Below are 19,033 nucleotides of genomic sequence, written 5' to 3'. Positions count from 1 at the left end.
TATTAAGCTGAAAAAGTTGCCAAGCTCCCCTTTAACATTATGCTATAGGTTTGCTCAACTGATTGATTTAATGTGACGTGAGTTTTTCAGTGCTGAGAGGACCAAACTCCAGTGGACATGAAGGTTAGAACGTTGACACTTAAGTCTGGCTTCAATATGATGCACTGATGCAGGGAACACTTTGTAAATATACTTATTTATGTTTGTGTTTATGTGACACACATTGTAAATGTGTATTGTCTTTGGAAGGACACTCATGTTGTACACAGAAGATAATAAATCCAGGTTAAATAAATAAGTTGTAATGTAAGTTCACGATATTTTATTTCTCCATTGTCAGGAATTGGTATCAGTATAAAAGCTAAAATAACATTTCTTTTTTTTACACTAGTTAATCCCCGGTAAAATCTTGTTACAATGAAAAAAAATCCCATTTGAGTTTATGGCAATAATAACTCCACCAATACAACCTTTAACGATGTACAACTGACAGTCTTTAAGTCTTCAAAAGCAATGCCTGGAAGCAGATTCTATAAATGGCTCCACTAGTCACCAGTGCAGTAATAAAGGTGGACGTGGACCTTTATTTCCCCAGAGAAGATTTGTCCATTGACCCTCTGAGTTATTCTTGTAGAGGTCAATTCAAATCAAGATGTACCACTCTGAAAGTCTTGATGTAATAGCAAATGGCCAGAACAGGCAGTGCAATGTTTCAATTTGCTTAATTGTAGTACCTGAGGTTTATAGAATGTTTCTTTAGTCGATCATTTTAAAGCAGAAATCCCTTCAGTTTGGCTTATGTCCTTGGAATAAAGTACTTACAGTCCAAACGCGAACCACCACCACCCACAGTTTGTAGTGTGTTGTAGTAGTGGCTTGATGCAAGCCTCCAGAGTGGGCAGATGCCATTGATACAGAGGTCCCTGATTAAAACAGGCAGCAGGGGGCACCACAAAAAAGGTGGCAACTACCCAGAGATGCTGTGAGATATCTAAAAACAAGTTTTAAAAAAAGCAAAAGTTCCCACAGTCACAAAGACCAGTTTTGTATTGTTTGAGACCTTGATTCCTTTTAGTGTCCCTTGTACTCTTGGCAGTCTCGCAGGAATGTTGTGAAGACGATCCAGAAAGGCAGGAATCAGATATGTGGGTTACAAAAAAGAAAATCTCATAAAAGGAAACTTGGCTACTTCATCGGTTATCCTGAGACAATAAAAAAAAATTCCTCATGAAGTCAGTCTGGTTTAGATTGGGTGACACCAGGTGGCAGGACTCGCTGCTCCTCCATCCTGTTGGACTGGGAACGCAGGATGAGACTGAAAAAATCCTCATCTGGAACAGTTGCTCCCTTATTTGCAGACGGTGGAGCAGCACACCTCTGGTCGTTCAGCCGGGAGCCCTAAAACAGAGACAGTACAGTTATATTAGCTGATGCTCAGTAAGAGCAATTTTAGAATTTGGCACAAGTAGCCCTGCCAGTTTATGGAAAGCTCCTATAAAATGAGGTCTGTTAGAGGTTTTACATTTTTTATTTGAGATACCTAGAAGGAAATAATTCTGCTCATTTGGGTGTGATCAATTCAGTGTTTCTGTTACGAGTTTGTAAGGAGCCAACTGTTTCCCATCATGCACTGGGCTTCTGCAGTCAGGGAGGAGCAGCTGCAGCACCTGGCTCTGTGAACTGCAGCCGATTGATCTCATGAGATTATCGCTGCCTATGTTGACGTGACACTACAGCAAGTCAGGTATTACACTGAGCCAGGCTTAACACACGATTCGGCAAAGGCCTTGCTTATCTAGGAACCACCCAACTACTTTGTCATAATATACCTGTGACACACTATTCTGAGTCTTGAGAAAATAACTTCAAGACGCCCAAACACAAAGATTCAGTTCAGTGGGGTTCAGAAATAAAATAGTGCACCAAGATATTTAATTTCAACCTCAGAAATTTACCAGTGGCCTTGAATTTAACCTTCTCTACACCTTCCCACTCTGTAAACCGAAAAATAATTACAAGAAGTGGATTTAACACTCAAAACTGCAAAATAGTATCTATTCAAAAACATTGCTGAAAAGGAGGTAGGTCAAGCTTTCTTTCACAGGTCCGTAATTTCAAAATAATTTCCAAGATGTCTCCTGGAAAGAACGGCGTAAGGTGGTACTTATTATATAGAAAAAAAGAGACCCGTTTAATTGCTGCACTTCACTACTTAACATGCAAAAATTTAATCTGTGCACAATAAAGCACCCAATTCAATACATGGAGAATGAAGTTTCTAATATTAAATTAATACTGAATGATCATTTATTTGGCTTTTAATGAATCAGCCTTTAGTTTTTCTCATCATAATTAGTACAAACTATATAGTTCTTTCAAGGAGACCTCTTGAAATAGATTTTTTAGTCTGTAATTTCTAAATCATTTCATAATAAAATGTTACTAGAATCTATATCTGTGATGTGGAAAACACTATATGCTTTGGCAGCAGGCAATATACTGGTTTTCTTTTTCTCACCTGGCACTTAACAAGCATGTCGAAGAACACATCATCCCCCTCAGGCTGCTCAGCGCTTGCCTCGAGATGACTGTACAGGGAGGGTGTGTGAGGGGTATCTGTACTGGAGATGGGGGCTGGAAGGAGAAATTTGTATTAGTCACGATGCAAGTGGTAATACTGAGGGAGGTGACAAATATGGGCAGTTACTTGCATTTCATCACCTTGTGTTTGGACTTGATCTGTGCTGGAGGTGGAGGGTGTACGAGGCGGGTTGGAGGTGCTGAGACGTAAGCCAGGAAAATGGCTCAAGCTGACTCGTTGGTCGTCCAGACGACGGGCCTGGGAGCTGGCCAGCAGCTCCAGGAAATGACCAGGATCCTGCAACGGTGTTTCGCATTCCAAAATAGCTAGAAACAGAGAGTTATTATCTGTGGGGGAACTGTATTAAAATGGAGGATGACTGATGCCTTTTTTCTCCTCTACACAGCATTTCATTCTGATTTTGTAGAAGGTAGAAAAGGAGCGCAAAAGACAGCTTGAGAAGGATAAAAGATAACAGTTATTCTATGAAATCTTTTGAGCATCAAACACACCCCGTAGATATAAAAGTTGGCTGTAAAAAGTACTTTCATCCTTCATGGAGCGCGAAGGCTGTGATATGATGTATGACCATTACAGTGGAGTGCAATAGTTACGGGTACAAAAAAGGTCCAAAGAAGCTACTTCGCTCAGTGAAGGATGAAACTACACACCTTTCACCAGTGAGTGTTTGATACTCAAATCATAGACTTTGGGGGCACATCACTTTAACATCATCTTTGACACAAAGGATTAATCACACAACATTGAATATGTATAGGACACATCTGTGGACACGCTGCATTCACACCATATAAGGGCAGAGGTGGTATGGGCCTGTCTCTACCTGATACTGAATGTCCACCACAGCAACACTCTGAATATGAGAAAGAGGTTTCCACTTGTGTTCCTCCCTTGAAAAGGCAAGTCAGAAAATTGTACTATTACATATGGTGTGAACACAGATACAAACACAAGGGACTAACTCACATTTCCTTTCAGCTACAGGTGGGGTGGAGGAGGGAGAGGAGTGAGCGGGGAGATGGCTCTGGCCATCCAGTAGGGAGCACCTTTGGTCGTCCATTCTGTTGCCCTGGAAACGAGAGAGGAGGTCGAAAAAGCCATCCTCTCCAATAGTGTCCCGTGATCCTGGCTACAGTGTTTAAAAAAAACCACACACACAAAACAAATAGATGTAATAACACTGGAAAAGGGCTTCAGATAATACAGGCAGTCTGGATACCTGACATGTTTTTTTCAAGGTAACTGTTAGTTGTAACCCTATTTTAATTTATTAAACAGATGCAGTGCATAGCTATCAGAGAGTGCAGTAAATATGTGCTGTTAGGCTTTTGGAGAGTTATCAAATGAAATCAGGACTAACATTTGTAAAGGTATGGATTTGTTCGTGTGCAAAGCATCTTAAAAGATACAGTAGAATTCCTGTGTGTGGACAAAGTGTTTTTGACAACACTGTATAGTCTGTAATGCCAAATGACTTGATTTCTTTGGTAACACATGAGCCAGAAACAATGATCCCACAAAGCATTTCCACTTACAGTCTCAATACTGTATGTGAATTGTGAGGCTTTGTCATAGGATACATGTTTCACTTTTAACTGTTTCTTGAGGGTGACTCATTATTGCTCATAAGCCTCTTGTGGCTTCCAGGGATGTTATGAGTGGGCAGGATAATCTACTTTATTTAGAAAATACCTTAGGAGACACAGACGCTTCCAGCTCAGGAGCAGAAAGCTCTGTGCGGGTTTCGTGTTGGTCTTTAGATGATTTGTTGTTCTTCTGCTTCTTGCTTTTCAGCCGGTGAAAGAGGAAGAGTTTTGTAGAAGCCTTGATTGTGTTGTTTTTTGAAGCCCCGGGAAATACTTCGTCCTCCCAGTCCTGTACATTCAAGGTGCATACAGAATTAAATATCACTGACTAATGTTTCAGCCATGTTAACACTAGAGGTTTCTTTGCCATGTTTCAGCAGGTTAAATTTAAGACTTTTAGAAGACCTTTTTAAGACCATTATGATTTAAGATATATTTGACATCCATACTGGCACAAAGAAAACAAATAAAATAAAGGGATATGAGGGAAAATTGGTATTGGTTCCACATTAGTTTCGTTTAGTAGTAGTTGGATTTTTTGTTGCTGTAGTTACCAGAGCTGATTCAATTAATTTACATTATTATTATTATTATTATTATTATTATTTTTGCTTCACAATCATTTCCAAGACATTTCTATGCACTATATGAAGGAAAACTGCACCAACAGTTTAATATGTATCACCCAGTTGGCACTTTCTTTGACAGAACAGCAGTAGCCTCATAAATTACGTACTTTCTATTAAAAAGTAAAGTCATTATTTTCGAATTATTTTTAGATTATTAGAGTAGTGCTTACAGTTCGACTGTTTCGTTTGTTACAATTTGTTTAATATCAGAGTGAGTAACTTCCACTGGGTTGTGCCTTGTAAAGTATTTTTATTTTACTTACCAGATGTGCCGATGATTCTCCAGTCTGATCTTTTTCAGGACTTGGACTCAGTTCCAGGTTCTCTGCACTGCCCATTCTCCTGGATGGAGACTTGGGCCCTGAAACAAAAATACACAATTCAATAATGTGGTCACATGTTAAAATATCTATATTGCCCTTTTACAACTACAGGACAACAATGATTTAAAAGGTGCCCTGTGGAGTGTTGAGTTTACATTCAGTGTAAAATGTCGATTTTTGAAGTATTCTAAATCCTTCACTGTTTACATTCATGTTTTACTAACTTGCAGTCTTTGCATCACCTGTGTGCACACACAAGTGCACTAGAAAAACAAACCAGGGACCACCTCATGAAATACGATTCATTATGTCTTGTGAGGTCAAAAACCACACAGTGTTCCTCTAACGTAGCATCACAACACTGCATTGTTAGTCTTAATATTGTTAGTAATCTTTTCTGGAGATTGGAAAAGTAAAAGCAGAGATTTTTTACATCTCTAAATGTGTTCAAAAAGATCATTAACTGTGTTTTTGGCACACATGCTGCTAAAAATACAATTACTAAGACTGACAAGTGTAATGCTGACATATCATGTTCTAAATGGATTTGTCAAATTGTTCTGAAAATGACTTTTCTGATGGGTGCAGATTTACCTGACATGTTGGGGTAACCCTGGAGGCTTGCTGACAGAGCAGAGCTGTTTGTGTTCATGTTGCGAAAGATGTTAGGGTGGAGGCTGGAGTTGGACTTCAGGCCTACGACCAGCCGTAGGTCCGACAGGTTCATCCTGGCTGTCACTTCTCCACTTTTGTCTCCAGTCTGCAACAGCAACAACATCAAAGTTAAACTCAATGCAAGCGTATGAAGCTAAACAACAAAACACTATTGCTAAATGGGATTTATTTTTTCACTTTGTAGTGTGTATGTCCATAAAAATCCATAATGCAATGCATAAATACAAATGCATAAATATAAATGCAGATTTATTCCCTGCTGTTCCACATACAACCAGTAGAGGGGGGTGTGGCCTGATGGCAGACACTGATTGGACTCTGAGGGAGGAGGTGAACCTAAACAGTCACCTCTTTGGCAATTTCCAGATGTTTCTCAGCGAAGTACATGGCTTGCTGATGATTCCCCAGGGCTGTGTGGGCATTTCCTAGACTCCAGTACGCTCTTCCTTCACCGACTCTGCAACGAGACACAGAGGGAAACAGGCTGAGCAGCTTCAGATGAGATTATGCAAGAATGGGAAGAACATTCAACGCTCATACAGTACAATCACAATCTGATCTTAAACGGCTTTCAACAGCTGGTTTTCAATAATTCCATCTACTTATAGGAAGAAAGTATGAGACTAGAATGTAAATAGACATTTTCAAAAGCAGTAAAAACTGATTTTTAACTACCTCTGTGTCCCTCCTATTACATCCCATTTTACCTATTTTATACCTTTTATGTGGCTTAAATGATAATGTGCCTGTACACGTTTATACTACTAAAAATCTTGGTTCCTTTTCCTAAGACTATAAAAATAGAGTGGTACTCCCACACTAGGAATTGCAGCATTACCTTGTTAGCTGAGACGTATTAGAGGAGAAGCCTATATACATATATACAGTCTTTATCTGTAAAGTGAAAAAAAAGGCTCAACCAAGTTTTCAAGCTGTTATCTTTTGATCAGCCTGTTATAGTTGATTGAGGGGGAGGAAATCATTTGAAACTAAATCTATAAAAAGAGTATTGTTTTATAAATGGATAACACACTTTATCCAAAATATATCATCTGTAAATAGAAAGTCTGTTTTTTGCCTGCCTGATAAGATGTGCATATGAACTTGCACATCTTTGCTGTTGGATCCTTTTAGATAGTCTTCATGGTTGCATCTCATAGCTGGCATTATGTGTTAAAGATATGTTAAATCCCATAAGCAAGACCCCCAAATGCTGTTTTCCTGAGACTTTGTCTGCTTTTCAGTGTTTTGCAGTTTACTGTAGCTTCATGGGTGTTACCAGCAACACCACACAATTCTGCCAGATAATTAGTCCAGGGGCCACCCACATTCAGACTGTACATGCTCATTATACATCAAAGACAGTTTGGTGGAGAGCTGACAACAAATGGCTTTTATGGCCGATACCTGTCGCTGAGGTCCTGAGCAATGACCAGATGTTTGAGGTGGTAATCGATGGCTCTCTCATAGTCCTGAAGTAGTGTGTAGGTGTTGCCCAGACTGTAACAGGCCTGAGCCTCCACGGCTTTGTCCTTCAAAAGCCTGGCCAGCTGCAGAGTCCTCCTGAGGGCGGAATAGAAGAGGAGGAAGAAGGTCAAAGAATGTGTAGGGTGGGAGCTGGAGAATGATAGTTATCGTCTACTTTCTTTTCTTTCTTTGTTGTCAGTTTTGTGCTTCTGCTTGAAGAAAATGCTGGAGTAAGGCTTTAAAAACCTTTGAATTAAATCAACTACTGCTCCTATACATTGGCACACATATCAGTGGTTATTATAATTGACTGTATTGTATTCAGAACTTGAAATAACCACAATGGCAACACTTTAAGTCTCCATAGTTAACATTTATAAGCAGTAAACAAACATTTAACAAGTGGTACTATGATGTACTTTAGATTTAAGGACATTTTAAGTGTTTACTCAAACTAAGTATTAGTCAGAAATAACATCTACTATGAAGACATTGTATATCATACATCTGTTTTACCATATTCTTATTCAAATCCATCAGCCTCCAGGAGGAGGAGTAATATTTGCTGATGAATACATTAATAAACATTTCTATCTACTTACAACAACATTATAGTGTGTTATTTATTAAATGTTTACATACTGCTTAGAAATGCCAAATAGGAGGACATAAAGTAAAGTGTTGCACACAAAATGGTGATGAGCCAATTTCCCACTGGGGATCATTAAAGTTTGATCAGTTTGCTTTTCCCTTATCTAATTGAATTATGATTATGTATTCATAAGGGAGCTAGCAGAATATAGGTGTGCAGTTGTTTTAAGCTTTTACAGTACAAAGGAGAAAAAAAAAAAAAAGTATTTCATGATCAAAACTGTGCCAAAATGAAAAATAACATCAGCATGCTAGTTTCGTGCTCAAGTATGACGATGATATACAGACATATTGTACGTGCCAATAACCATCAGAATGTGAGAAAGTCCTTAAGCCTCACTTGTTTACTCACTTGTAATGACCAGCCGCCACTTCAAACTGGCTGAGGAATATGTGAGCGTTGCCAAGGTTACAGTGGGCCCTCCTCTCTGCAGACTTATCCCCAAACTCTTTAGCGATGAGCAGCCGCTGCCAAACAGGACAAACAGTAGGGTGCACATTACTGCCAGTAAGGTCAGGATTAACAGGAAACATTTTGAGGTAATGAAGACAGACGCAATCAGGGCGTATGTGGATAAAAACATATATATCTCTTCTTAATATTAGGTGATATTAGACAAATGTGTTGGTACTTGTCTATCAAAGGCCTTATAAATACAAGGGAGAACGACAATTTGAACCAGGTGATGTGTAACACTGACACTGAAGGGGTACTTTTGACCGTCACCACAAGTTTGCCACCTACCTTTTCATGAGCGGCTACTGCAGTTTCAAATTCTCCCAGCAAATAGTAAGTGTTGCCAAGGTTACCATAGGTACGACCCTGGGCGGCCTTATCGCCCAGCTCCTTCACCATGTTTAGGTTTGCTCTTTAAAAAAAAAAAAAAAAAAAAAAAAGGACAACAAAGAAACACATTTACACATAATATACATGAAAACCTACTCACTTAACTTTTTGTGACTTTTCAGGCTATGTGCAACAGAGACAATGGTTTTTTGGGTTCATGGGATGAATTAACTAGGCTAAATATACAGACCGACAAAATAATCGCCACTAATGTATTTTTGTGAGTTCAGCTAGTAAGTTTCATACTTAGTCAAAAGTCAGGAGTCAACATTCACACTCAAAACTACATTTACTGCATAACACTACCATGATCCATTTTACAGAGATTTTACCTACAAGCTGGTTGAGCAGACAAGCGGGAGCACAACTTCATGAACAACTTGTAAACACTGCCAAGAAGTAGAAGTTGAGGCAGCCATGGTATCAGATGTTACATTTTATATCCGAGGAAAAAAAAGTAACCATGTAAGGCTTCAACATTTTACTCAAGGATACAAGGTAGAGCAGTGTGCTGATGATATACGGATTATATTCACATTCAGGATGATGACATGAATGAATATGGAGAATTATCTTGTGCATAATACATCTAAAGAGCAAAGATCTTTATTTGCCCAGAAGCTGAGATCTGATATTTTACTGGTATGTAAGAAGAAAAGCAGATTAGTTGAATGTGCCGTCTGAATGATTGATTTGTATTGCTTTGTAAATATGGATGATGCACAAAGACTGAGTTGGCTGAAACATTTAAATTAGCCTGGGAGAAGAGAAAAAAAGCCCTTTATCAAGGGAAAATGTAGGCTTGTAGCAGTGCGAAAAAAAGCATGTTCTGTAAAATGGCAGTGTCTTGTAATCCCATGTGGGATGACACTGTACTGATGATACTGGCAGTTTAATAATCAAGTCACTCGTATCATTCCTCAGGGCTTTCAAAATAAATGCAAAACAGCACATAGTCAATGTGTAGAAGTAAACAGGGACACCAACTTACTCATAGTACTGTGCAGCTTTCCTCAGGGCTATCCTGGCTTCCTCCGAGAACTCTCCTGGCTCGGCTCCATTCCAGCAGATGCCCTTGCCCTTGGCGTGGTAAACGTTCCCGAAATTATACAGCGCTCGAGCCTGCCCAACCTACAGCACGCACAGCAGATTTTCACAGATGGAAACCAGAGTGACCAGTTCTGTAATTATATACTTAAAATACACTGACACCAGACTTGCTTGTTTGCATGCGGGCTGGCAAACTATTCTAGACGTTGGTAAGCTGACACGCCGCAGTCATCGTGCATACCAAAACAGTTCTGTGGTTGCAGAGCATGTCATGTGGTATGATTGAAAACAAATTTAATCTAAATCTAATCAAATAGTCCTTTTATTCATTGAACTTTTCATTTACAGAACAGTGAAAAGTCATCCTTTGTCAGTTTTGCTAAAGTAAGAGGACTGAAGAAGTGTTTCACCTAAATAATTATCTTGTTGTAGAACTAAACTATCACAAAAATATGACCAACCTTATCATAAATGGCTCTGGTGATATCCAAATGTCTTTGGCAACAAACCACTGCTTCATCATACCGTCCCAAAAGCTTTAATGTGTTCCCAAGGTTGCCACTGGCTTTTGCCTCACCAAGCTCATCTCCAATTGTTCTGGGATTTCAAAGAAGAAAGAAAACATTAGAAAATAATTAGACTTGAATATTAGTGGATTACTAAAGAGTATTACGAAAACACAAGAGGCAAGAAAGTAAATTAAAGCTGCCAGCAGCAATACGGTGGAGATGTGCAACAATTTAATCATCAATTTAATGGGTGAAAAAAGGTTATAGCATTTCTACCTGGTAAGTGTGAGGTCATGCCGATGGTACTCCAAGGCTTTGTTATACTCTTGTAGGTGAAAGTAGGCATTTCCCAGCTGGCTGTAGATGGCACTTAGGATTTGGAGGTCCTCTGTTCCAACCTGGATGGCAGACTCAAAGAAGGACACACCGGCACGATAGTCACCAGCCTTGCAGAGCCGCTCACCTTCCAGAGCCAGGTCCAGGCAAGATGACTCCATCCTGCAGGGAAGTGGGAGCTACGTGAGAAGCGAAAGGGAACTCTATGTCCAAAAGTCTTGATATCGTTGACTGTATCTGGAGGATTCCAAACACCTTGTTAGATTCAAGTGGCATCCTGGTTGGCAAATTAAGCTAACATGGAAGGAACAAAAACTGCAGTTCCTCGAACAGCCACTTGAGGCTGGCTAAATAAGTGAATCAATCTCTATAAGGCCTCATATTAAAATGCCTAACTTTACAGCAGAAATAAATATGTTTACAGCCTGGCACAAAAAGCGTTTTGGTCTCTTCACCCAATTTTCCCCCTTCATGACAACTCTACGAGGTGTGAATTTTTATATAAAACTCACCCGTTTTAAGTCTATTAAGGCTCGAAGCTTTGCATAATTAAGGGAATGGTCACTTTGAATGACAAGTGGGTGCCGTCACATGCAGCTGTTTTTGATAACCAGGCTTCATTCAGCCTGCCTCAGCTCAGCCCACACTCCTCGTATTTCCCCCTTTTTTGGATTAGCCTGGAATCAAGATTTCCAAGATTGGGACGACCAGAGCCACCGCACATCGAGCTTCACAATGGCTTTTCAGAAACCTATGGGTGACGTCACGGAGACTACGTTCATTTTTAATTATACAGTCTATGGTGAGATCATAGGGGATGCGTAAAGCAATAAATGAAATGAGGCAAAGTGAAGGATCAAAGGACCTCAATGATACGCCCACTTTACATAAGTACACGCTGAGGAAAGCCTTACTGTATTTGATACTCTGGACATAGATAGGATATTCAAGACAAAAGATTTAATATGATAATTAACTTAAATGTTAAAACAAAACTAGACTCAAAAGGCAGCAACTAACATTTATATTAATACAGACTAATCAGCTGATTATTTTTGGATTAGTTGATCAATTGTTTAGTCTATACAATTTCAAAAAAATCTTAAACCCCCAGTCCAAGGGCACCTCTTCAAATGTCTTGTTTTGTCTGACCAACAGTCCGAATCTCATCTAACTAGTTTAAAATAATGTAAAAGATTCCTCACATTTGAAAGGCTGAAACCAGTGAACATGTGGATAAAAGTACTTAAAAAGAGAACACAATTATCAAAACCTTTATCAATTAATGCCCTGTCAATCAACGTATCAATAAATAGACTTCTTGTTGCAACAATTCTAAACAACCATATCCTTCTCACAAATGTCATGTCCCAAAATGACAAAATGCAGGCAGTGGTATCAATCAAATTCAGAAAACACTGTGAATATACCACCAAGTATAGCACAGGGCTGTCTTATGTGTGTAGCATTAAGCCAATCAATCTTTTTAATGATCACTTGATTGAATGACAATACAAACTCAGTGAGGGGATCCTTTCTCAAACTGGTGGCATTTAAATACAAGACACAGAAAAAGCTAATGTCAAGCTGAGAGAAGTCCAGACCATGTGTAGCCAGAGACGAGAGCTGTAAATCTAAAATAAGACGGAGCATTTCCTGTCTGCCGTGAGCCTAAAAACTCCAAAATTACACTGGAATGAAAATATGTGCCTTAGATTTAACCATGAACACAAAGTAAACTCAGATGTGTCTGTGGTAAGCACTACAATTTTATAATCTCCACACCCATCCTACTAAATAAGACCATCCCCTTTTGTCAACTTCCAACTAGCATTACATCATAAAGATTGTAAAACAAATCCAGTCGTGCATGGGTGCACAGGTTTTCCATCTACAGGACTCTAAATAAAGACAGCCATTATTTACTTCATTGGTAGGACGCAGTTTAAAATATGAAGACGAAAAGCTGAATGTACTTTATTGCAGCTGACTGATCCCACATTTGGACCAAACAATACTGCACTCAGACCTAGAAGGAGGTTATGTATTAGACTGAATTCAATGGTTTTTTTTCTACTAAAAACACAGAGGTTAATAATGCTAACCTGGCTTTTGAGATAACATTTTAAATTGAGTTGTGATTTTAGTGCAGATCATAGGAAACCCAAATGTCGTGGCCGCTTAAATACAGGTTTATGACTTGAAGTCAATGTCACCCATCAGTACAAGTAGGACTTAAAATATCTAGCTTGTAAATGGTTGTGCGAGTGCTATCTTTTAAGCTGACCTTTAAGCCTCTGAGAGACCCAGTATTAGGGCTCCCAGACATACAGCACTTCCTCCCAGTCCGTCTCCTGACCTCCCAACAAACTCTTCTGATGATTTCTGAAATTGATGGTTAAGGTTACTGTTATGGTCTGCCACTTCCAGCATGTTGTGCTGCCTTAACTTGCAGCTTTCTAAAATAAGAAGCTTTCTCTCCATCAACCCCGTACTACTTCAACACACCTTGGTGGTGGGGACAGGAGTATTTAATTTCAGCTGGACAGCAGAGACCTTCTCTCAAAAATAAAAAACTGATGTAGTGACTTCAGAAACTTGTATTCTAAATCTCCATGTTTGTTTTTTTATACTTCTACATATTTAAAATATACTGACATATTTGCCCTTGATGCTTAAAGGTTATGAAACCTAGGGATGGATTTGTCCACCATACAGATCATTTAAAGTTAAAAACAGAAATACATTGTTCTCTTGTCTAGATTAACATGCTTCCTGACATCTAACAGAATAATTCATTACGCTGAGTCAGTGTGAAGTGATCTGGGCTTACATACCTCTTGCCTTTCCCCATTCTGATGCACTCAAGACAGTCTGACACGACGGACATTTCAAGCTTCTTGATCACTTTCTGGAGCAAACACCGCTCTGTCAGCACAACACCCTTTACCTTCTCTTCCTTCACGTGCATACACATAACGCATGCAGCCACAATGTCCCAGTTTCTTGAAAATAAAGAAAACCCAGCTCCTTTGGATCTGCTGCCTCCTCTAAGTGTGCTCTGCTACCCCGACAAGACAAAGGACTTAATCCGCTCAGCGTTCACATTGACCTAAGCAGTCAGTGGCCAGGCCGGGAGACCTTTTGTACAAGCAAATACAGACTAACACCAAGTTGTCACCAAGCAGAAATGAACGAAGGGAGAGTGGTCAGCTCAGCTGCCATGTCTAGTCGAATGTCGTATTTTTTCTATCACTTAGCCATTGGTAACCGGCGTCTCTAAGCCACCTGATGGTGTGTGTCACTTCTAATTATGCCAGACATCAGTGGTAATTATAGCCACTTTAAGTGGCTCCAGCAAACCCTAAGGCTATTTGCTCAACACTCCATGAAATAATCATTCAGCGGCAAGCTGCCCGGATGGGTAGGAATTCTTCTACTGCCCCCCTCAAAAATAATTTACCTGCATGATAATATACATTTGAATGAGATCGGTTATTCAATGTTAGATTTCCATTCAGAAATAAATTTACACCACATCACAATCCCTCCCTCCTCTCCAGGGCCTCTAGTAACTCAGCTGTAGCCGATCCAGAGAAATCCACTTGTCTAAATTAACTAAGAAGTCTGAACCAACGTGCCCTCTAGGGTAAGACACAATAAGTTGCCTCACGGTCAGGGTGAGCCAAGGACCGGGACAAACCATGTGACATTAAAGCTGCCACCTCAGTTGGTCAAAAGCCAGCTCAATCATTATATAATCAGGGAGAATTTGAATTACATGTAGAAACGTTTTAGACTGGTAGAAAATCACATAATTATGCTATATAAATGCATTTTCTCTAACAGCAACTGGGGGCACAGAGCCAATATTAGAACTTATAACTCTATTGAAGTTTGTCCTCGTGGCTTGTAGGTGGGCACCAACATTTATAACACACCTAACAGCTTCCTGCTATCTGGAAAAGATATTGCTGTTAGTGACTGGACCAGCTGGTTATCAGATCCTGTCAAAGACCTGCAGGCTGACCGGTTATCTGTTACTGAACACAGACAGGAATTCATTCAGAGCTAAATGTGCACATGGTACACTGACTTGACGAGGCTTGTATGTAATACCTAACATTACAATAAGGTGATGTAATGTGTGTCAACTCTACACTACAATGACAACAATCAAGTGCATCTTCTCCCAATTGTTTCACTCTTGCCATGAAATATTTACATTGCGGTTAGTAAGGACCTCCTGTAGTCTGCTCAACATCATTTGCCAATAAGGTGTTATGTTACTGCCACAGAAAATAACTTGTTGTTACTTATCCTCACATCTATGTGGACACAAATAAATATAATTAAAGTACAGGCAGGTTTGACTAAAATTACAATTTGAATACTTAAAATATTGAATGATATTTGAACATTTAACTGATATTCCCTTTAGACATAATATCACATTTCCACATATAAAGTAATATTCAGTTAACTGTCACAGAAGACTAAGAAAACCAGCAGATATTAAACATTTGTCACAAAATGTCATATTTTTTGCTTAAAAAATGTATATTACTTGATTATCAAATTTTCCTCTATTACATTTTTTGTTGAATCTATAGTTAACTTATGTTTTAACTCTAATCCATGTCAATATTATGAATCAAATCTATACTAAGCATTCAAGCAATATGCATTTATCAAAATATATGAAGCACAGAATTAAACAATAAAAACAGATAATTTTGCAGACCAATATAGAAAGGTACCATATTACAGTTAATGCGACGCCTCACACATCAAAAACACTTAATATACAGCCTACCTCTGCCGAACATGAAGTAAATATTCCCTGTCCTGTACACAGTGCGGAGAAACGCTGCAATACATGACAGTCAGCCTACCAGTCCCAACAAGATCCTGGGTGAACACAGCCAGATGATTAACCACATGATGAATCCCTGTCAACTGCCAAGCCCGAGGGGAAAACGAGTCTTTGAAAAATGTCTACAGACCTACTGACAAGAAATCTACACACTACCAAATGTGACAGTCCCCGAGAAAGGCTGAATACGCCCATGCATGCTTTCCACCAGACAATGCAAGGATTCAGCAGTCATCCTATCTCTGTCCCACCTCTTATCTTGAAACTTGAGCTGGCAAGCAAGAGTAAACACTCACACACACACAGTGTCATGTGTTTGAGTCAGCAACATTTCACTAGTTAGTCACTTTGAGAGGATACAGAGGGGACACCGCCTGAGTCAGCAATGTATGTATTAAGTAATTAAATATGTATTAAATATGTAAATCAATTCTTAAGTTGCCATACGTTTTGTAGAAACTATCAAACTATCAATCAAGCAACGATTCGGATAAGTTGTTAATAATTTTAAAAAAATACCTAAAATTCACTCGTTTCAGTTACTGAAACGTTAAAATATACTACTTTTCTTAGTCCTCTATGATAGTAAAGTGAATGTTTTGGGGTTTTAGACTGACAGCCACAGCCAGTCTCCAACTTTGTTCAAGGAAATACTTTTTTCCCTCATTTTTATTAAGACTTTGTAAGACTTAATAAAAAGTTGTGTAGGGTTCAGTGGCGAGTTGCAGACTGCAATCGGTGGATTACATCTCCGCCTTCCAAGAGAGTAGGAGAACTTACAGTGACTGCTTAACTCACAAAAATATATATAAAGCCCAAATTGAGTCAGTGTTTGCCCGTTCTGGGAAACATGGTGGTTCAACATGGAGGCCTCTGTGGAAGACGACCCACTCCCTCTGTAGATAAAAATGTTCATTCGAAGGTAACGAAAACACAACAATTCTTCTTTTAAGGTGACTAAACACTAATGAAAACACACCTATAAATATAATTCCTACCAACAGATCCTACTAAATCTTACACACAGGACCTTTAAGATGCAACTTTAACAATAAATAAGTAGAAAACATTTTGTGCTCATTTTATCAGACGGGTGGGATTCTAACTTGATATGCGGCTATTTTTCGGTATCCATTATCAGTCCCTGGCTACACTGCGGCATCCAGATGTTCACCTGCTATACGGGGCAGACGGAGGGCCAAGAAAAGCCACACCAACCTCAGACTGTACGTCTGAATCAATGCACAAAGAATTCGTCTTGTTCGTGCCAAATTCCACCGGCCATGTCAAAACAGAAACTCCACATTCAACAGAACGGGCAGCATTTTTTTCTTCCCTTCACACCTCCCACTGCTGTGGTGATAATGTGCCCGCGGTGAGCTTTTTGTTTCAATATCTTCTGCACATACCGCCGCATTGAGCTGTGCTGGACTTGTTTGACTCCCTGTTGGCTTCAATGAGTCTATTATCCTATGACCTCATTCACTGGCTGAAGTGTTTTCAACCAAACAACTCCAGCTGACTGCGTGATTTTTGGTTGAGTGAATCATCCTCGGTGAACTCCAGACAGTGTAGTGCACAAAATCCCAAAGGGTGCAGCGGCGTCTCATGCAGGGACCGCAATGTCTGGCAACAATCCCACCATGTTCAAAGTCACTTTAGCTCTTTGTAATATGTGTCAAACAGTAACTTCACTTTTGACCCGTCTGCATATTATGAATAACCCCCCCCCCGCTGGGTGTTTGAACTGAGTTGTAGCTATCAAAGTAAAGAAAGAGAAAAGAGCACATGCGGGCAAAATCTGAAAACACGGCACTGAAAAAGTAAAAAGCGGCAGATAGGAAAATAATACTGATAATACAAACACAGCGATATCAGGGGGGACGAACGTTTTACTTTGTAGCTGCATTTGTTTCATGTCGCATTGTACAAGCTTATCGATAAAGAAACACTGAAGGACAACATGAAGTGACATGTATGACCCTGTAAGAATGAGACAGAAAGGAGCAAATACTGGCCCTTTCACTTCTGGTTGGGTTTTTCAATTTAAAGTTTAAGAAAATGGCACAGCGAATCTGTCTTTACCAACATCTGTAACATAAGTGATTCTTACAAGATTACTCGTGTGGAAAACTACTATAAGTATGAAGCAGCTCCTTGCTCTGACTAACAGTTAAGCCACATATGCTCATGATAAAAGAGCCAGTGTAGCATCCTAAACCATAACCATTTCAATATGAATATACGCCCAACCGGTCCCTTTCCAATTAAGCAAAGCTCTCTAAAGTGAGAACCATCGTTTGCTTTTGAAGAAAGCTGAGAAACCATCATTAGAGACTCAACGCTAACCCTGCATGGGAAAAGAGGTCACAAGCAAATTTAAATGGCAAACTGGGCTGCGACACCAGCACTGTAGGCTACTCTGTAATCATTGCCTTTTAAAAAAACTACCGGTAGTCAAGTGTTAAAGGAGCGTTACCACCAGTAATGGTGCACATACAAATGTAAAAGCCAACAAGAGCAGATTCAGTACTTGCAGTTAATTACATTATTTGTGTCCTAGAGCAGTTCTCTTCAAAGGGTTTACCTTAAGGATTCACTGGAGAACTGCAGGAGGTATGTGACATTTGTTTTAAAATATAAAAAAATATATATATATATATATATATATATATATATCAATTTAAGTTTGATAAACCACATTTATACATGATATTTCTATTTTCAATGCCATCTGAACTGCTGTACACTCTCAACTGCAGTAAACCCTCAGGAAAAGAGTGTGATCACTGCAGCCGCCTGTCACAGACAATGGCAGATTCTCAGGAAGGCTCATGTTTCTCACTAAATGCAGTTAACTGTATTGCAACACGCAGTTCAGAGAAACTACAATGCAACCTTAGTTAGGGTTGCACAAGTAATATACCCAAATCACAAGAAGCTGCTATCTTTTGACAAAACAGGTTATAATGAAGCACTGTAGTTCTCCAGATGTAGGAAAACATGTTAGTTTGGCACAGACTCCAACAAATCATCATGATTTTATTAGATTTTTGTCATTGAAAATTTAAATTGTGATGCAAAAATCATCATTCCCACTCATGTTTTTACCACATCATGCAGCCTTTGTGTTACTGCATGAGGACCAAATAAACTGGTTTGCCAAGCTGGTTTCTAAACATCTGAAATTAAGCATTTAAGTAAATCAATCAAAACCAAAAGTTTAAAATTAAAGTATCAGATCCTGTTATGTTTTAAGAAAACAAGGAAGCTGGAAGTTATTCTCAGTATAGATGACACAGCCTTCGGTATCATGATGAGGATGATGATGAAGATGATGGTGGTGATGAGGAGCGCGTGAAGCCGTCGTATGGATATAATGGCTGATTTCTGTCGTTATTTATCCTCCTGAGAGGCAGACAGGCAGACAGGCAGACAGGCAGACAGACAGATGGGGGACCGGGACCGGTCCCGGAGGACCC

The 19,033-nt window shown here is 39.4% G+C and overlaps 1 protein-coding gene across 1 annotated transcript; it reads right to left on the bottom strand.

Moving 5' to 3' along the window:
• Window positions 1–299: 299 nt before the first annotated feature.
• Window positions 300–10,837, bottom strand: LOC118322363 (G-protein-signaling modulator 2-like; the record flags this gene model as incomplete). Its single annotated transcript, XM_035654025.1, is given in 14 exon segments — window positions 300–1,398; window positions 2,519–2,634; window positions 2,722–2,907; window positions 3,569–3,731; window positions 4,295–4,477; window positions 5,081–5,178; window positions 5,735–5,900; window positions 6,164–6,272; window positions 7,223–7,378; window positions 8,286–8,401; window positions 8,679–8,802; window positions 9,772–9,911; window positions 10,292–10,427; window positions 10,616–10,837. Coding segments are annotated over 14 exon segments (2,080 nt in total), but the record flags the coding sequence as incomplete, so codon positions are not given.
• Between the last annotated feature and the right edge of the window lie 8,196 nt (window positions 10,838–19,033).

The sequence above is a fragment of the Morone saxatilis genome, unplaced genomic scaffold (genome assembly GCF_004916995.1).
Source record: "Morone saxatilis isolate NCDOM2014 unplaced genomic scaffold, NCSU_SB_2.0 Contig12, whole genome shotgun sequence".
Classification (NCBI taxonomy): domain Eukaryota; kingdom Metazoa; phylum Chordata; class Actinopteri; family Moronidae; genus Morone; species Morone saxatilis.
The sequence above is the reverse complement of the archived record's forward strand: the minus strand, read 5'-3'. Positions and strand labels throughout refer to the sequence as shown.